At 37.3% G+C, this 18392-nt stretch overlaps 1 protein-coding gene across 1 annotated transcript in view; it reads right to left on the bottom strand.

Annotated features, from left to right (window-relative positions):
• EEFSEC (eukaryotic elongation factor, selenocysteine-tRNA specific) overlaps window positions 1-18392 on the bottom strand; it is a 177748-nt gene that overhangs the window by 60370 nt on the left and 98986 nt on the right. The window contains exon 5 of the mRNA XM_060766181.2: window positions 9222-9863. Coding sequence (XP_060622164.2) covers window positions 9222-9863 — 642 coding nt within the window. The remainder of the gene's footprint in view (window positions 1-9221; window positions 9864-18392) is intronic.

Raw genomic sequence — 18392 nt, 5'->3', positions numbered from 1 at the left:
GCACTTTTATAAATTGCACAGTAAAGAAATGCTGCTAATTCTGTCTTCTGTTATGTTATGTGACAAAATAATCTTAAGGACATAATAAGAATCAAGATTCAAGAGCGTGGAGATGCTAATACTCTGGTTTGAGCTAACCATTATATTCCTGGGCTACAAAGTTCTCAGCCACTTGGCATTGCAAGTATAGCTACAACTTTCACCTTTACGCTACCCTTCTTTTACCTATATCCTTGTACCTGCCTGGATAAAGCAAACTGTTACCAACATAGCTTTTAAAAATTCAGCTCTGAAAGAAGTTTGTCATCGTGTTGATTTGTTCAACCTCATGTCTTTAACCACCTGTATTGAATTTTAATTTAAAAGAATTATTAAACCAGTGGGAGTCATCATTCCAAATTTGGATTCATAATTAAGCAATCAGGTACAAGAGGCAGCAAGCTCCTTGCACAGGGAAAGATAAAGGACCCTCCCTGGGGCATTGGCAAGGCAAAGAGCAATCAAGTGAGCCTAATCCCCAAGGTGTGAATATCTTCATATGCTACTAACCCCTGAAGTCACGGTGCCTCTGTGTCATAACAAGAGTCTTGACATGCAAAGAAATAAGAAAACGTTGCCTTACTGAAGGGAAAGCTACTATTCGATTCTTCATTAAAATCAGCATTGCAGCTCTATTTCACAATGATAACCCAGCATAAGAAACACACAACAAAACAGGTGAATCTTTTTATAAGTGGCATTTAAAATTCAGATTACAAGTTCAGGCGCTGCACAGAATTCTTTCTAATCTGGATGGCTGGTAAAATAACAAATTTCTCCAAAATATTATGTGCAAATGTCATGGGGTTCATGGAACAGAATTACTACAAGGACTGTTCCAAAGGCCAAGTCAACAGTTGTCACTAGTGGTATCTTTTAAAATATAGTGCACAGCATTCCTATAAACACTACTGTGAAATCACAGGATGGCTACCAAAATGGGGGTAAGGAATGAGATCATAGAATCATAGAATCAAAGAGTTGGAAGAGATCTCATGGGCCATCCAGTCCAACCCCCTGCCAAGAAGCAGGAATATTGCATTCAAATCACCCCTGACAGATAGCCATCCAGCCTCTGTTTAAAAGCTTCCAAAGAAGGAGCCTCCGCCACACTCCGGGGCAGAAAGTTCCACTGCTGAACTGCTCTCACATTCTTCCTCATGTTCAGATGGAATCTCCTCTCTTGTAGTTTGAAGCCATTGTTCCGCATCCTAGTCTCCAGGGAAGCAGAAAACAAGCTTGCTCCCTCCTCCCTGTGGCTTCCTCTCACATATTTATACATGGCTATCATATCCCCTCTCAGATTGTGAAGAAACGTGCCAAGAGGAAGGAGCATCAAGCCAAAACTGACCAGGACTGCCTTATACCTGGAAACCTGGAAACCGATGCCCTCACTGTTGAAGAACATGCGAATCAAGAATATGGCTCCACAGTCACCTACATATCCACCACCAAGGCACTACACTTGGAAGGCCATCATACTCAGACAACAAGGGATCCCTCTTTTCAAACAACCACCCCAAAGCTACCGACAATTATTTAAAGTATTAATACAATTCAGTAAGTTCATCAGCTGTAATGGAAGCAGCAGGTGGCTTTCAGTAACCTGGCAAAACACAGAGAAAACAAGTAACTATTAAGAAGCTGAAGTTCTGCAATTATAAAACCAGAGTTATCAATAAAATAAGCTTGTTTTATGCCTGACTTAAATACATGCATAAACAGTGACCACATCTTCTTTTGCCCATGAGATGATATAAACAGTGTCTATTCCTAGTTTTGCTTTACAATTTACACTAAGTATAAATTACCCAGCCTAATCATATAGATTATTTTTTGATTTTTTTTGGGGGGGGGGAGGAGGACATCCTCTCTGTTTGCCTGCATACCCTAGGTCCATGTTTACTAGCTAGTTATTAGAGACTATGGGGCCATGACCTTTATCTTGAAAAAGAGACACACTTGACAAATGTCGCATTTTTCCTAGTGTGAACAGTTATTGTATTCAAAATTGTCTTTATTTTAACACAGTCCTCTCCTGCTTTCGATACGTTTTACAAAAGCTTATTATCTGCTCCCACTGAAACCCAACTCGTATTATTGTACCAGCAATTTAACTCCAATCACTGGATTCTGCCTTAATCCCCTTTGAATGCTCCGAACATCTCCTACAGCAATCGCTTTGCCCATTAACTGAGCAGCCTTTTGGGCTTTGGTTCTCTCTCTCTCTCTCTCTCTCTCTCTCTCTCTCTCTCTCTCTCGTCTCCTGTTTCTTCTAGTTATAAAATATGAAGTTGAAAAACCAAATGCTGCAAAAGACAACAACGGATTCATACTCTTCTTTTGAGGCAGCAGACAGGGGCCTCCTCGTGAGGGCAGACTAATTTTATTAACTTCAGGGAAACTTCAAAAAGCTTAAGGGCTTTAATGCCAGACAGAGACGACCCCAAAAGTCAGTTTAAGTGCTGCATAAACAAAGGATTAGGTCAAGAAAAAGCTGAAGGCTCATTGCATTTCTTGTTTATATTGTCATATGACCTAGTGGGAGTGGAAGAGGGTTGCCTTTCTAACTTTAATCCTCCATGGTGTACGGTGGCGCTTCAGTTCACTGACCTACATTACAATAATATTTTTTTAAATTTATGGGAAGAGGTGCAGCATCAAACTCACTTAGGGAGCTTCCCCCCACTTCTAAAAAATAGAAAAATTGGAAAGGGGGAAAAGGAACAAATGTTTCTGACTAGTAAATTCTCCCTCTCTTGCTTAGGTTAGATCAGCAGCTTAGAAAGGGATTTCAAGTTCAAAGGGATCGTTTCTGTTGCTCTTGTTTTATGGCTTAGACCAGAGGACACAATAGCATTGATTTTTTATGAAATATTCCCTCCCCCTTGGCTTTTGTGTTTGCAGGGGGGGAAAAACAAATAGTACTGTATTAACATAGGTGAAGACTCAGTCACTCTCGCTCTCCCTTACACACACAAACTTTAATACAGAGTACACAGTTTTAAAATCCTTTGATTTAAATATTATTTGCATTGCAGTATTATGTTTGCAATGCTGTAGCTACGTTTTGCGTGATGACATCCAGCACAAACTCATGGTTTTAATTCCACATGAAAAAAAATCCTTCAACTGTACCTCCTCCTCCTAAGAGATTCTAAAAGTCAATTCTAATTTTAGAATAATGCAAATTGCAGTCACTTTGTCAGTCTCTGAAATACCTCACTGCTCATATTTGGAAGGTAAAAGTCACTCATGCACTTTCCTTCTACCTATCGGGGCCAAGGGAAGAATGAGCACAGAGCCAGAAATTAAGGGATGGAAAGAATTAGAGAAGTCAAGGAGGGGAAAGGGGACAACTCAAGAATTAATTTAAAACCTCCATGTCCAAATTGTACAACTCAGGTGCATATTAAAGAGATTTGAACTTACTAAAACAAGAAAAGTTCAAACTATGGTTTATTACACTCACCTTTTCAATAAACAATAGTTAAGATTAACATGACATAATGTTCAATTATTGCTAATGGAAAATTCAAGAACAACTTTTCAGTTTTTTCCTTATGGCCATGAGGGAGAAGCACAACAGTTCAGACCTATGTCCGCGTAGAGCCAGCTTGGCATAGAGTTTTTGTTAATTTGTCTGAGAATGACTCTATATTGTAGAGTTGTAGTGTCCACAGCATTGAGCCATGACAGTGCCAAACTACAGTGTAGATGCACCCTTGGTCTCCAGGAGACTAGAATTCAAATTTCTACTTAGCTATGGAAACCTACTAGGTGACCTTGGACAAGTCACACTCTCTCGGAGGAGGCATTGGCAAACCTCCCCTGAATAAATCTTATGAAGAAAGCCCTTAATAGGTTACCATAAGCTGGAGTTGATTTTAATGGACATGACAACAACAATCAAATGAAAGCTGCCCACTCTTTTGTAAGATAAGAGAACAATAAAAGTAGATTTCTAGGCTTGGCCTCCTTAGAGAAAAATGAAGATTGCTAAAACAAGAATGGAGGAGGTGCTATAGCAAGGTCAAAAGCAGTAATAAACTGTCAAGGAAAGACATAAATGTGATAAAGGCATAGAGTGGAACACAGTTACTTCAAGAGCAACAGGAGCTGAAAACATTCCAAACTTCTGGAACCAAGAAATCACCATCAGAACCATTCCAACTTAATGGTTCTGATCATTCCGGCAGATGAGAGTTGCTACATACTATGATCAAATGGCTCACCTTCAGAACAGAAGTGACTTTGTCACTACCTGCAGGAGGAAAAGGAAAGCAATTGTGGGGATTTACTACTAAGAAGCATTAAAGCAGCTGTATGCTGTTAATGTGTGGAGTATATTGGGGAAAAACTGTCCGGCTCCAGCAAGATACTCCTTCTAAAGAGGGCTTTAATTGAATCCTATCAGGAAGAAAATGATAGCCCAAAAGGAAGTACCAAAGTAAACACTAAAAACAAAAGATCTGGGTGCTGGAAGTGAAACCAGGGGACTTAGTGGGACATTAATCAAACCCAAACATCAAATAGGAAGAAAGATACAAAGTGTGCAAAACAAACAAAATGATCTTGAACCTTTAATATAGGTAGAATCAGAGGTTGCAGAATATGAAACCCGGTGGAATGATTTTGGAAACAAGAATGATATAAATGAAGAATACAACTGGCTTAAACCCAAAATGGGTGGAAGTTCCTGAAAGATAAGTTACTAAATAATAATCAGTTCCAAGAAATGAGAGACAGGTAAAAAGCCAATGTAGTTTCACTCAATTAGAATCTTTAAAATTATTTACCTTCAAGGGGGTTCTCAGTAACATGCAATAATGTTAAAGTATAACAAGAGGAGGAAACAGGAAGCATAAGGTAGGACATGTTAGTCGCAAATATCTGTAAAAGCTGACCAAATGTCCCAATAAGTTCACCTGTAAATATTGTTTATGTACATCATTATTTTAAATGTTGTAACTTCTGTTAGCTCTCCTATTAATTCAAAAGGAAAATAAACACTACCTTTCCAGTAACAAAGTATCAATGTTTTAGCAATCAAAGGGGAATGAGAAATCCACTTTCATTGGTCATTTCTTCATTTCCAAAAATAACTCATAAGAACAATCATATCCCTGAATATCAAGGAACTTTCCAAAAAGGTTTAACTAATGCAATTCCTTCCTCCTCCTATAATGTAGCAACCCAAAACATATGGTTTAAACAAGTATTGGCAGTATTACATCTCATGGACCTAGACCCCCATGACACACAAAACATCTTTAGAGGGATTTATAGAAGGTGTAGTTCACCTACATCAACAGAATGCAAACTTATTCTTGATCTCATGCAGTTCACCATATTCCCATTGTAACCAGGTTATTTGTAAATTACTCTTATGCAAGTTCAAAGAAATAAATGAGTTGTCCAAACACTTGTGCAAGCCAAAACATGTTAGTGTATCTAATAGCAACAAGAGCAATGGTGAGTGACAATTTCTGTTAGCAAGCACTGCCAAATAAATGCTTATCCAAAGCAAGTAATATTATTGTTACATTCAAAATAAAATATTAATTATTCCCTTGGAATTGCCTTCACAGGAAAATTGTGTAACCAATTAGCCAATATTGTACAATGACTCATACTCTGTATATTACCATATATTTCACCTATGCCATTAAAGTTCTTATTTTTGTCCCTCCATCTTCTGCACTTTGAAAAACAAATGGTATTTCAAATGAGAATGCCATTATCTCCACATTCCTAAGCTTCACAAAATTGCTCAATCGCAAACAGAACAGCAGCCAAAAAATAAATACATCTCTTATGCTCCTATTTTATTGCGGATTTTAACCTGGAAAAGCATTGTGCATTTTTATTCACTGAGCGCCCTCATTGCTGTGTTATTATCACATTTAGCATGCCATCAGCAGCCAAGCACAGCCAAGCAAACCCATGTTCAGACTTCAAAGCAGCTGAAACATTAATGGTGGTAAAAACAGGTTCTGCTAGGCAGTTCAGTTTGCTGCCAAATGCTGACATCATGCAACATCAGATTTATACAACAGGATTTAAATGGGGAAACTAGGGAAGATCTACTTTGCCAATTCTGTATCCCTTGGGCATTGGCAAGGAAGGAGACTAGCCATAAGAAGCTCTACAGAGATTTTTGTGATGCTCACAGACTTTTTAAAACCACAGTAATATATCAAAAAGGAGGTATTAAGGAAGACTTGCATAAAGCTGTGATTTCTATTTCATAGTGTAAACACAAAATAAGATGGGTCAGCACATATCAGACATTATGATCTCCAAAGCATTGGTCACTTGGTAGGTTTTTCAACAAGAAAATCCAGAAACTGAGCAAAGTATGCAATTATTAGGTTCTTGTAGGTTTTTTCGGGCTATAGGGCCATGTTCTAGAGGCATTTCTCCTGACGTTTCGCCTGCATCTATGGCAAGCATCCTCAGAGGTATAGATGCAGGCAAAACGTCAGGAGCAATGCCTCTAGAACATGGCCCTATAGCCCGAAAAAACCTACAAGAACCTAGTGATTCCAGCCATGAAAGCCTTCGACTATGCAATTATTGCTGCAAACAAATGCAGTACTCTGCCTTACATAAATACGCCCAAATGAAGCCTTGTTGGTCAATGACCTTCTAGTATTTCTGCCCATGCCAAAGGACTTCTGTATATAGTTTCAGCAAATAATAATTCTCCCTGAAATATGTGTTTTATTTTCACTAAACAAGTCCAAAACAACGACAGGCAGGTCAGGCTATGCTTTGCAAATACAGTGAAGGGCTTTATTTTTCCTTCTCTTTCTATTCCAACAGGGTTACTCATTGACAAGTATCCCACACCATAGGCAAAGCAGTAATATTTCAGGATCTAATCTTGCTTGCACAAACATTTGCAAAACAAAGGTATGCAAAAGGTCAGCGTATGAATCTATGCTTCACCTTTCACTTTTTGAACTCATGGCAGATGGCCCCATAAATACTTATGATAAACTAGATGTAATGGAGTTTACTCATATGATTACATGCCCACTAATACTTTTCAACTTTTGGAGAGCATTAGAGATTTTGTGTTTTCAACCAACTGAAATGTTAGGTAAAGTAGTGAATCTTTCTACCAGGTAAGGGTTTTCCACAGACAATCTTTCATTAACTATTAAGTCATAAAAAGTGCATAAATTGATGAAACAAAGGGTAGATAAACTGCATTACTATTATTCCCACTGTACCAATGCTCCAGAGATAGAGAGAATGGAAGAGAATGGCTTTCCTGAGACCACACAGTTTGTGGTTGAGGAAAACACAGATCACCGTGGCCTCTTCATAAATCAACACGTAGATGGATATGTACACACAAATGGTATTAAGATACTCTTCCACAGTGCAGTTCCACAGCACTGGGCTACTGGAAGGTGCATGTATGTGTATGTACATGCCCATGCCTGGAATGGTGGAAACTGCAGGTGAAATGACCCACTCTTAGTCACTGTGTTACACTATAACTAATGAGAGAAAGAGTGTCTCTTCACTGTGATTGTAAGAGCTGTGCTGGTCTGCTTTTTGGAGATGGAATATTAAAAAAGAACACTTTCTAACTACCCTACATTCTCTAGATAGAGACAAACTAGAAACATCTGATAACATACAGCTTTGTGAGAAGTAGGTGGTCCGTTGAAGCATGACAGCTGGAGAAGTAGGACGTGGCTGGTGGCACCAGAAGTAAAGACTTGGTTATAAATCTTTACGACCATCTAATCCAACCTCCTAAAGCCATCATCCTGACTGACAAAAACAGATGAGCAATTATTTGGTGAGTGCCAGAGTGATCTGCAGTGGATTCTCTTTACTTGTTGACAAGGTAGAGCAGAACCAGGGACACTGAGTGACCAGTGCTAATAAAGTATTACTCAAGCAATTAAAATAATATAATTTCTGCAAGATAAAACTAGCTTCTAAATCAGTGGATGGAATGATATTAATTCTAGCTTCAAGAATGAGGAACACGGTAAACCAAAACTAATCTTTGAACACTATAAATATTGTGCTTTTTAGGAAGAGACTTCCATGAAACTGGCAAGCTTTAGCCAGTTTCATTCTCAGTTGGCCCAGACATTACAAATCTAGTTTGGCCCTTGGAGTATTTTTAAGGCAGATTTTAATTCCTTGTTAATGTAAAACATACATTTCCATTATTATTTAGTGCTTCCCTATTGCAGTGAGGAGGGGAGGGGAGCCACCCACTTCCTTTCTTGACAAAGAGAATGCAGTTTTCCTCTAGTAATGCCAAGAATAGACACTGTAAATTCAGTTATTCTAATCTCCAGACATCCATCGGCAGCAGGGTGGGACCATTTGAATCAGTAGTTCTATTAAATCAGAGCATGGTCTTTTCTTAAAGCACTCAGTGATTTCATCACCCATTTGTTCATACTTTCCTGCACTGAAACCAAACATTTCACTGCAACTTTCTCCAAAAGTCATTCCAAGATAAGCAAGTCTCAAATCAAATACAAGCAAAATAAAACAATGTAACATCGTTACAACTTTGAGCCGGGAAAGCTGTACCTCTATGTCTGCATGACCCCTGTAAATACTTTAAAAATTACATTAAGGAAACCCTCCAGAGGAAAGAAGATAGAAACAGAGTAAGTGGTATCTTCTCTGCTGTCCCGAGTTATCCAGAACATTAGGACTTTCCAAAACAATTTCCAGCCCTGTTTGAAATGCCCCCAATCTTCAAACCAAGACTTTGGACTGGATCCAGACTTGTGCTAATCGGAGTTTTGCATCCAATGACAAGAAAGCCAAGTGGCAACCTTATTCCATTCCCGTATGCCCCATGCTGTTTTTGAGAAGGAATTTCCCCAAAACAAAGGGAGAGGTTGTTCCTCTTTACTTCAGTAGGAAGCTATTACTGGGCCATGGTTCCTCCGTCTTCAATGGTTCCTCCGTCTTTTTTTCATGGAGTCAGGATCTCAATCTTTTGATTCTGTCAACTTAGTTCAATTTCCCCTATTACTACAACACTGCTACTACACAGCTATTTTCTGTTTTATATGTCCACAGTGTTGCATGTCACCTTGCTATTAAGTTTTCCTTCACCTGAAGATATTTTTGACAAATGTTCTAATGGCATTAGGGAACATTCTGTTGGGATTATACAAACTTACCCGTTCCACTTGCCCTTCTTTATGTTTCAGCTTGTAAACTTTGAGCTTTGGAAGAAATGTCTCTGCATAATTTTTGTCTTCCATTCCTTGTAGGAGTACACCATGAAATGCTAACCTACAAGTGTTTGCATGAATATCAGTATCCAGCTTTGAGCCAATCACAAGGCACAATTTAGGACAAGTGACTGGTTTTTCAAACTCAAGTAAAGCCCACTGCTGTTTAGGGATCTGTCTTTCTCCAGCTTGGTCATTCTCCTTGTTTTCTTCTGAAGATTTTGGGTCTCTCCAAAGATATTCTTCTTGGTAAAGATATTCCTTGCCAAAATCCAAACTGTTCTCCATGGGTTCATCATTGAAGTCATCTGGAGCAGGGCTAAAAAACATGACTCTTCCCATAACAGTTTCATGGCCCACTGTGATATGAAACTTAGCCTTTGTCTGAAGAGTGCCTCGGAAATATGGAATTTTCTTTAAAGAGATGATAGCAGCATGAATGGTCTGGAGAGATTCAGGAGTACAGATCAAGCCACGTTCCAACAGCTTTGGATCAAACTGAGTTACACAGATTCCTACTCTGTCACCCTGCATGGCATAAGTGACCGGAGTATGAAACATCTGCATGGACTTGACTTTCTTGGTTACCTATTTTTGGGAGAAAAGCAGAAAAAGGAAAATTATTATGGTTTATGTACTTAGGTATCAAAGCATTTTTGTTATTAAAATTGATATCCCATTATATAAAACGAGCAATACTAATTGAGATAAGAATTATTTCTAGGTATTTATACACTGTTCTTTTGTAGGGAGCTAATTATTCAAGCAATTACTTGTTAAAACTATCCACATGCATGCTTTCTGCTAAAACTTTCTATCTCATCTTTATCTACTTTTTGTATCATAAAATAATAACAAGAAATATTATTTTTAATCTGTTATCATTTTTAGTATCAGAAAGGAGTAATCAGATGGGTTTGTCCGCATAGACATTCACTGATTTATTTTTGAGAAGTGAAACAAATTCACGTGGTAGCAACTTTGGAATGTTTTTTTTTAATGTTGCCTTCAACTTTTCACTTATTTCTTATTTCCCATATATGTTTGCTGAAGCCTACTTGCATTAGGCTATTCTCTTAATATTACAATGGGTCATAGCTAAAAACAATAAAATAATCTGGTTTAGTTTGGTTTAAATTAGGCTAGACCGTTGGCTTTTTCCCTGATCAATAAGAACTGCCTCTCTTATATTATTTTATAACAAGGTTTTGAGACTATGTACTTACATAGTCTCAAAACCTTGTTATAAAATAATATAAGAGAGGCAGTTCTTATTGATCAGGGGAAAAGCCAACAGCCTAGCCTAATTTAAACACAATTCTCCAGTATTGTGTTTAATGATACTTCAATAATATATTTATGTATGTTTGATGATATACGTATTTGTGCAACAAATTCATGCAAATACATGTTGTGATTTAACATAAAGATTACATTCTAAGACATAGAAAACAGGCAAATACTATGAACTTTTAATCCTTGTAAGATCACCTTCCCTTGTCATAGATTCGTCCACTAAAACCATACTGTGACATTTATGAAAAGTAAAATCTACTTCAGCTTGCAAATAATACTTACTTATTTACTTCATTTACTCCCGCCTTTCTCCCCTTCAGGGGACTCAATAATAAGCACAAAACTAGTCTGGCATGCCCAGGACTACACCCATCAATATAGTTCATTTACCCTGTTCATCTTGCTCTGTTAAGAAGTAAAAAAGCTTTGCACTTATTAGTTTGATGCTAATAGCTTAGAGTTACATCAGTTATTCTACTTCAGAAACTTCTAAGGGAAGGGAAAAAAATCTGCCACAAAAATCAACTTCCTCTCTTTTCCAGTGCTGAATGAAATTCATCAGCAGAGTGATCGTGTTTTTAGCTACGTTTTAACCTGCCTCGGGCCATGAGGAAAGGCAGGTAAGAAATAAAATAACAACTATTATTATTATTATTATTATTATTATTATTATTATTATTAAAAGTGGATACAGCAGTCTTGTGTTTCTATGGTGTGTCTCTCACTCAATTAATCAAACTAGATTGGTCTGAGAGAAGTGATTTAATATTTTACATAAATTCAATATGCACAGAGATGATGAAGCCAAGATATTTTTCAAACACATTTCACTAAAATTCCTTTTCCTTCCTTGAAAAGCTTGCAAATTATTGACTGTACCAACCTGGACAGATAATGCACTCAATTTTCATCAATAATAATAATAGTAATAATAATCATATAATTTTTATATCCCGCCAACATCTACTCAAAGGGTCCCAGGAAGGCTTACAGGTACAAGTTTATAAACAAGAAACAAATCACAAAAATCATATTTTTAGGTTTAAAGCTCTATATAAGTGGATTGCTACACTAGAAGAATACAAGTACTACCTCTAGGTGGAAGAATATTTATTTTAGTGCTGTCCTACATGAAAGATCAATCTTGAAAGCTGACAAGTACATAAAGAAGAAACGTTCTAGACTTCTCCCTTCCTTCCTACTACCCTGCACCTCATCTCAGTGTTAAACTCAACCATTTCTTTTTTAGAAGAGAGCATTCAAAAATGTGGTTTCCTCACTTGCAATATAAAACCATACACAGTACAGATTTCTTCTACCTTGCATTATTACTCTGGAAAAGAACATAAAATTTGACTGGATGGCCCTTGTGATCTCTTCCAGCTCTGTGATTTTATGATATGTTGAAACCATTCATAACTGTGCTGTGACAGGATGATGCCTTGAATTCCACATTATCTTCCTAGTACCGCTCAGTTATGGATGGCTGCAGAAATATGGCCTCCCTAAAAGTAATGAGTATGGAACATCTGCTAGGATGGTGGTTCCTCTGATGTTATCAAGACACTTTTTACACATGCCACAGAGCTCTGTTGACCTCTCCCAAAATTTTGAAATTGAAGATATAAGTCAAATATAAATACACGTAATAGTAACAATATTTAAATAACTGTAACATCTTATAACAACTTGTTCAGACAGTCTGAGAGAAGTATGTTATCTTTATGTGTTTCTCTGAATTTGATAGGAGAAAACAAGAATATAAATGATGGGAAAACTGTGGCCATTCAAATGTTGCTGAACTGAGACTCCCAGCTTTCCTTACAGCCGGGTACAGGCTAAGACTGATAGGAGATTCAATTGGGCAAAACCTGGAGGGCTGCACTTTGGCAGCTCATCGAATAAACAAAACCATATGCTCAAACTCTAAGTTTAAGACACCATAAATGGAAAAAACTAAACATGGCTTGCTGTCTAGTAGCATGGCTATATGATACTTTGAAATTTTCATTTCTTGTTTGTACTCTTTTAAAACTGTGTAATCTTGTTAAACTTTTCTGAATTCTTTAAGCAACATCTACTGTTTCTATGGAAGCTCACTGGTAAACTGTTCTATGTCTTTGGTTAAAGTGAAATTTGGATCTAAATTCACAATGGCTTGCATACCAGCATTCAAAATTCAGATTCCTTTCTACTCTTTTTTAAGCAAATGTACACCTTCATCGTAAGAACCAGAACCATGAAGCATAAACTTTTCATTTCAGACATATACTGTATATACTCAAGGATAAGACTAGTTTTTCAGCACATTTTTATGCTGAAAAAGGTCCCTTCGGCTTATACTCAAGTGAGGGTCCTGGCAGGAAGCCGTGGTAGTGAAAGAAGCCCTTTATAGGGCTTCTACCAGCTACGTGCCTCCTCCTCTTTCGGCACAGCAACGCAGCTGGATCGCTCTGCCAAGAAAGGAGAGGAAGGCGCGCGGTCTCTCCTCTTGGCACAGCAATCCAGCTGGGTTGCTTTACCGAGAGGATAGGAGAAGCTGTATGTAATTTTAATGATATCTGTTTTTATTTTGAAATTTACCAATTGCTGCTGCATTTCCCACCCTTGGCTTATACTCTCTGTCAATAAGTTTTCCCAGTTGTTTGTGGTAAAACTAGGTGCCTTGGCTTATATTTGGGTCAGCTTATACTCGAGTATGTATGGTAAAAATTGAGATTCAAAATAAAAGGCTAGCAACAAATTTGGAATGCATACATTTTTCTAAATTTTGTTGTGTCTCTATTCAATATCCTCAAGTAAATTTATGGTTAACTTAAATTGGAATTTCACCACTCTACAGTTTTTCTTTCCAAAAATTATGTGAGGAAGTTGGACTGAAAGACCAAAACCCAAAAGTGGGCCTAAGGCTACCAAAGAACGTTGAATCCAGGTTTTCCAGTCCACACACTACATTAACCACTACATCAAACCAACTCTCAAAGAGAATGTAATCATATCACATATCTTTGTGATTTTATTTTCACATCAGAATTTTTAATAACGGACACTGTTCTCTTCAGGTGAACACTCTCCAAAGGGAACAATATTGGGAGGGTAATGGGCTTAGCCTACCTCCTGCTACTACTGCATATAAGTTAATCTTATCTGCAACATTGGAATAAGATTTATGTTGAAATTAATGTGTGAAGTTCAATATTTTAAGAGGGATCTTTCTCTCACTGATTTACATACTTGCCGCAGTCAGAGTTCCCATTTTCATGCCATCCATAGATATATTTTAGATGGCACATCTTTTGTGCAGTTCCTCAAAAAGAAAACAGTGTGTCTAAAACTAATCATATAGCAACTTGAGGTTCATAATAACTTATCAAGTAGCACCCACATTTTCCTGAAGAAACAAACACGACACTATCGTTTCTGCTCCGAACAGATGCATATTTAACAGAGGATAGGGTATGGGTGGCATCTTAGAATGCCAGGAAAATAAATCACAAAATAATGTTCAATATTTTTATCTGGATGATCACATTAATATTTCTAAAAATGATGTAGAAGCTTTGTGGATAAGAAGGACTACGGAAGTCCATGTGTTCATATGCAGATAAAAATGCAAAAAGGAGAGATAAATTAAAAGCACCCAAACTGCTCAGGCCCTTAAGATAAACAAATGTGTTCAATATAAGAAAAGAACCTGTTATTTGAAGACCAAAGGAAAAGCCCACTAAGATTTTCAAAGCAGTTTAACTAATAGAAAACAGCATACAAAAACTGCACTAATGGCTTTTTCTCCAGATACAATGAAGCTTCTTTTCCTTTATTTATCCAACTTTCATTAAGTTATCGGTACTCCATATGCCATAGCTCTCAGCCTTTTCAGATAAGAGACCAAGCATCCTCCTACCTCCAGTGCTGTCACTGCATCTGACTGATACAAGAGATAAAGGCAACCTAGACGTTCTGATAAGTGGAATCACAGCAAATTCACCTAACTAGCAGATTGTTATAAAATGGAATTTTTTTGGGGGGGGGGATAAATAAAAAGCAGATTGCAACACAGTTAAGGCATTTGGTAATTAAGTCATTTAAAATATGTTCGACTACTTTAATTAAGGCATAAACATAATGTGTAGTCCCCCTCCAATAAAATGAGGCTACCGGCATATACTTTAGTGAGAGATAAATTATATTAATGAGACAGGACACTGTATTGGCAAATAGGGGAAACTGAAAAAAAAAACAGCTTAATTTTGGTTGTTTCCTAAGAAAGAGAATGTTAACTACTCTACGCAGCAATAGAGACATGAGAAAGAAAAAGGGAATCAAGCATATTTAGTTTTTCACATGTTCACAATACTTTTCCTACAGAATTTGCACAACCCAAATATGCCTCACAGAATATTAACATCTACTAACAAAAAAAATTCCAGTGGGAGCTTATTTGCTCTCACTGGAATATACGATGAATATTGTCTTATAAAACTTTGCTGAGAGTCATTCTGAAAAAAATATCTATCCCAGAGGTCTTTAAAATACCAACATTTGACAATATTCATCCAAAATGCAACCTTCTGTTTTAAAATAAATTCTTTTTTCTCACAAACATAAATAAAAGATTATAAGTGTGACAAGAGGATTACTGGCATGGTATTATCTCCTCGGCTCTGGCGACAACACAGACCATTAGCTCTGAGGGATGTACCAAGCGTGCCATACATCTTGGTGAGATGTTACACCCTAAACCTGACCATACAATTCTGAGAGATTCTTGGGAAAAGCACAATCACAATAAAAAAAAAACTTCAGCAGAGACATGGTAAAAAAGCACAAGACATTCCAGATGTCTGGGTTTATAGTCACCTTCCCCTTAACTCTGATCCATTACTTAAGCAGGCGAATAGAATGCAGCTTCAAGAGGTTCCATGGAAACCTCTTGAAGTTTCACTCTGAAAACTTTGATCAGACAACATCATGACAAGGAGGGACAAAATTAATTTTAAACCATGTTGACAAAAATGCCAGATGTGAGGAATGACCCTAATTCAGGATGTGCATGTACCTATATATTACATTGCACGTATTATTACTCTTGCAAAGAAACTATGCTACTATAAAGTATGCAAACTAATTACAACAAATGATCTTACTATATAACAAGGGGATTGGAGTGTTTCTGTTTTGTTTTGTAATTCAAGAATGTACACCAAACCAGCCCTTTGACTCCAATGAATAGAAAATATTGCAAACGGATGACTGCATCACTATTTTCATACTGTACAAATGATACTGTACAATATAGTACAAAAATCTCAGCTCTTGGAATGAAAGATTTCTTCTAATATCTGTTATGTTTACAACTGCCTTGAGTCACCTTCGGGCTGAGAAAAGCAGTATATAAATATGGTAAATAAATAAATAAATCATTTCCATTGCCATCTGATGCCTAGGTAAGTGAGCACCTGGAAAACATGCAGATGCTTGAATGTGCTTGAAAGAGCAGATATAAATTTAATAAATATGTCTCTTCAACACTGTCATTCAATGAGTATTCAAGGTGATGCTTACATTAGATGAAACTACATAACTAATGGAGAATGGACTGGCATTAGAAAAATTGGGTGTGTGATCCAGAGAAATGTAAAACTTTTTGTATATTCTTAGGGGTTGTTTTGAAGGATTCCCCTCTTCCACTTTGCAGGACTATACCAGTAGCAAAAGAGGTTGATTTGCTAAGTCTCCTAAAAAGCATCTTTTGGTCAAAAACTCATTTAAACAGCTCTCTCATCAAACTCTCAAACTTTGAATGAATTGCCTTGAATCTTAAATAAACAAAATTATCGGATATGATTAAAAAGAGACTAAAAAAAATAAAGTATGTATCAGGTTGCCTTATCCGGGTGTCTTCAAAAATAAGCTAACCAACTAGCTCTAGCTGGAGATCCTACAATGAGTGGTAGATTGGACCTGGTAGTCCTTAGGGCCCCTTCTCATATATTTCTGTTTCAGCTCCCTAGGGTGATTTGATAGCAGCATGCTGACAGCACATACCTGAGCCACATTTCTGGCCAGAGAAACACCCAAAGTTGTCAGGATACACTTACTACAGAATCCATTCAATAGCTACATTTACAGAACCAGGAATTCCCATGGAGAATGGTTAGATTGTGTACCTTTATTAACTTTACTGAGGTATTCATATACTGCATCTATTGTGGGTCTGATGTGGATTCTTCATTCCTTTCTTTTCTATTCCATATTAGTGATTATATTAACATGTATGTAAGGTAAGTTATGAACTCCTAATTAACTGGAACTTCTTTTCTTCTATTGACCTTATTGACTACACTAAAGGTTAGATTTATCAGTGTGCTATAAACAAACATAGATGAACAATGGATCTTCATTAAAGAAACCTGCTTTCTTCTAGATCATGGGATCTCAACTGTGCTTCGGGGAGTCCTTAGGGCTCTGTGGCACTATGCTGCTTCCCACCTTCTCCTCTTTCCTCCTCCCGAGAAATGCAGGTAAAATAAAGTTTTGAGCTGCCAGGAACAGCAACAGCATCCTCACAGAGCACAGACCCTTTCTCCTCTGCATCCCTTGCTGCCCAGGCTCTTTTCCTTGCCACCCAGACCCTTTCCCCCGCCCCCTCCCTCAAGTTTCTGTTGTTGTTTCAAAGGCTTGGGTGACCATTTGCAGGGGGTGCTTTGATTGTGTTTTTCCTGCATGGCAGAAGGGGGTTGGAAAGGGTAGCTTCTGTGGTTTCTGCTACTACTACTACTACTACTACTACTACTACTACTATTTCCAAGATTGGATTGCCATCTGTTGGGGGTTCTTCGACTGTGCTTTCCCTGCATGGCAGAAGGGGGTTGTACTGGATAGCCCATGGGGTCTTCCACTGAAATACTGTTCAGTTTATATTAGTTAAATTTGTGCTTCAGTCTAAATATTGTATTGTTCTTTCTTTCTTTCTTTCTTCTTTTTTTTCACTGTGTGAATTAATTCACACAAACACTCTCCATCCATCTGACACTGGCCCAGCCCATGCCTGATATATATACACTGTATATATAATATATCATATTGTATAATACAATGTAATATGAAATATAAACATTTACTGGGACTCCATGAGAAACGTTTGCTTTAAAAGGCGCTCTGTGGCTGAAAAAGTTTGAGAACCCATGTTCTAGATCCTAGGTTATCAACTTGAAATTTCCTACATTTGATCTAGCAAAATGGAATTTCTCCCATATGCAAATAAAAAGACTTGAGATGTCTCCAAGAAATAATTACAAAACAGTCATATGCTTTCCATCACAAAATCTGATGAAACACTATAACAAGCTACAATAATTAACACGTCTTTTATTGATAAAACAGTAAAAACAGGCTAAAACACAAGAAAACCAAGTACTTTAACAAAACTGGTAAGGACTGAATCCCTTTCAAAAAGGTAAACAAAATTAAGCCATAAACATAATTTCAATTTATTGTGAACCAAAGAGCAGACCCACTGTGGAGACCTGAATCCCCATAAGCATATCAAATAATAGCACTAGAAGAATTAGACAGGCCCACAAACACTACCAGGGAGGTAAAATATTGTAAATGGCACCAATATTAATTTAAAGTTTAAGTAAAAGCTTTCGAAAGAGTCACAATATAAATAAATTAAGAATTTTCTGACTGAACAACCTGAAGTATCTGATGAGCCAAGTACATCCATACCTAAATCATTGTATACACTTTGGTTCAACATAACATTTTTCCCATATAGATGCAGAATAAGGGAATTTCAGCCTGTTCTTCCTTAAT

Source organism: Anolis sagrei, chromosome 2 (genome assembly GCF_037176765.1).
Source record: "Anolis sagrei isolate rAnoSag1 chromosome 2, rAnoSag1.mat, whole genome shotgun sequence".
Lineage (NCBI taxonomy): Eukaryota > Metazoa > Chordata > Lepidosauria > Squamata > Dactyloidae > Anolis > Anolis sagrei.
The sequence above is the reverse complement of the archived record's forward strand: the minus strand, read 5'-3'. Positions and strand labels throughout refer to the sequence as shown.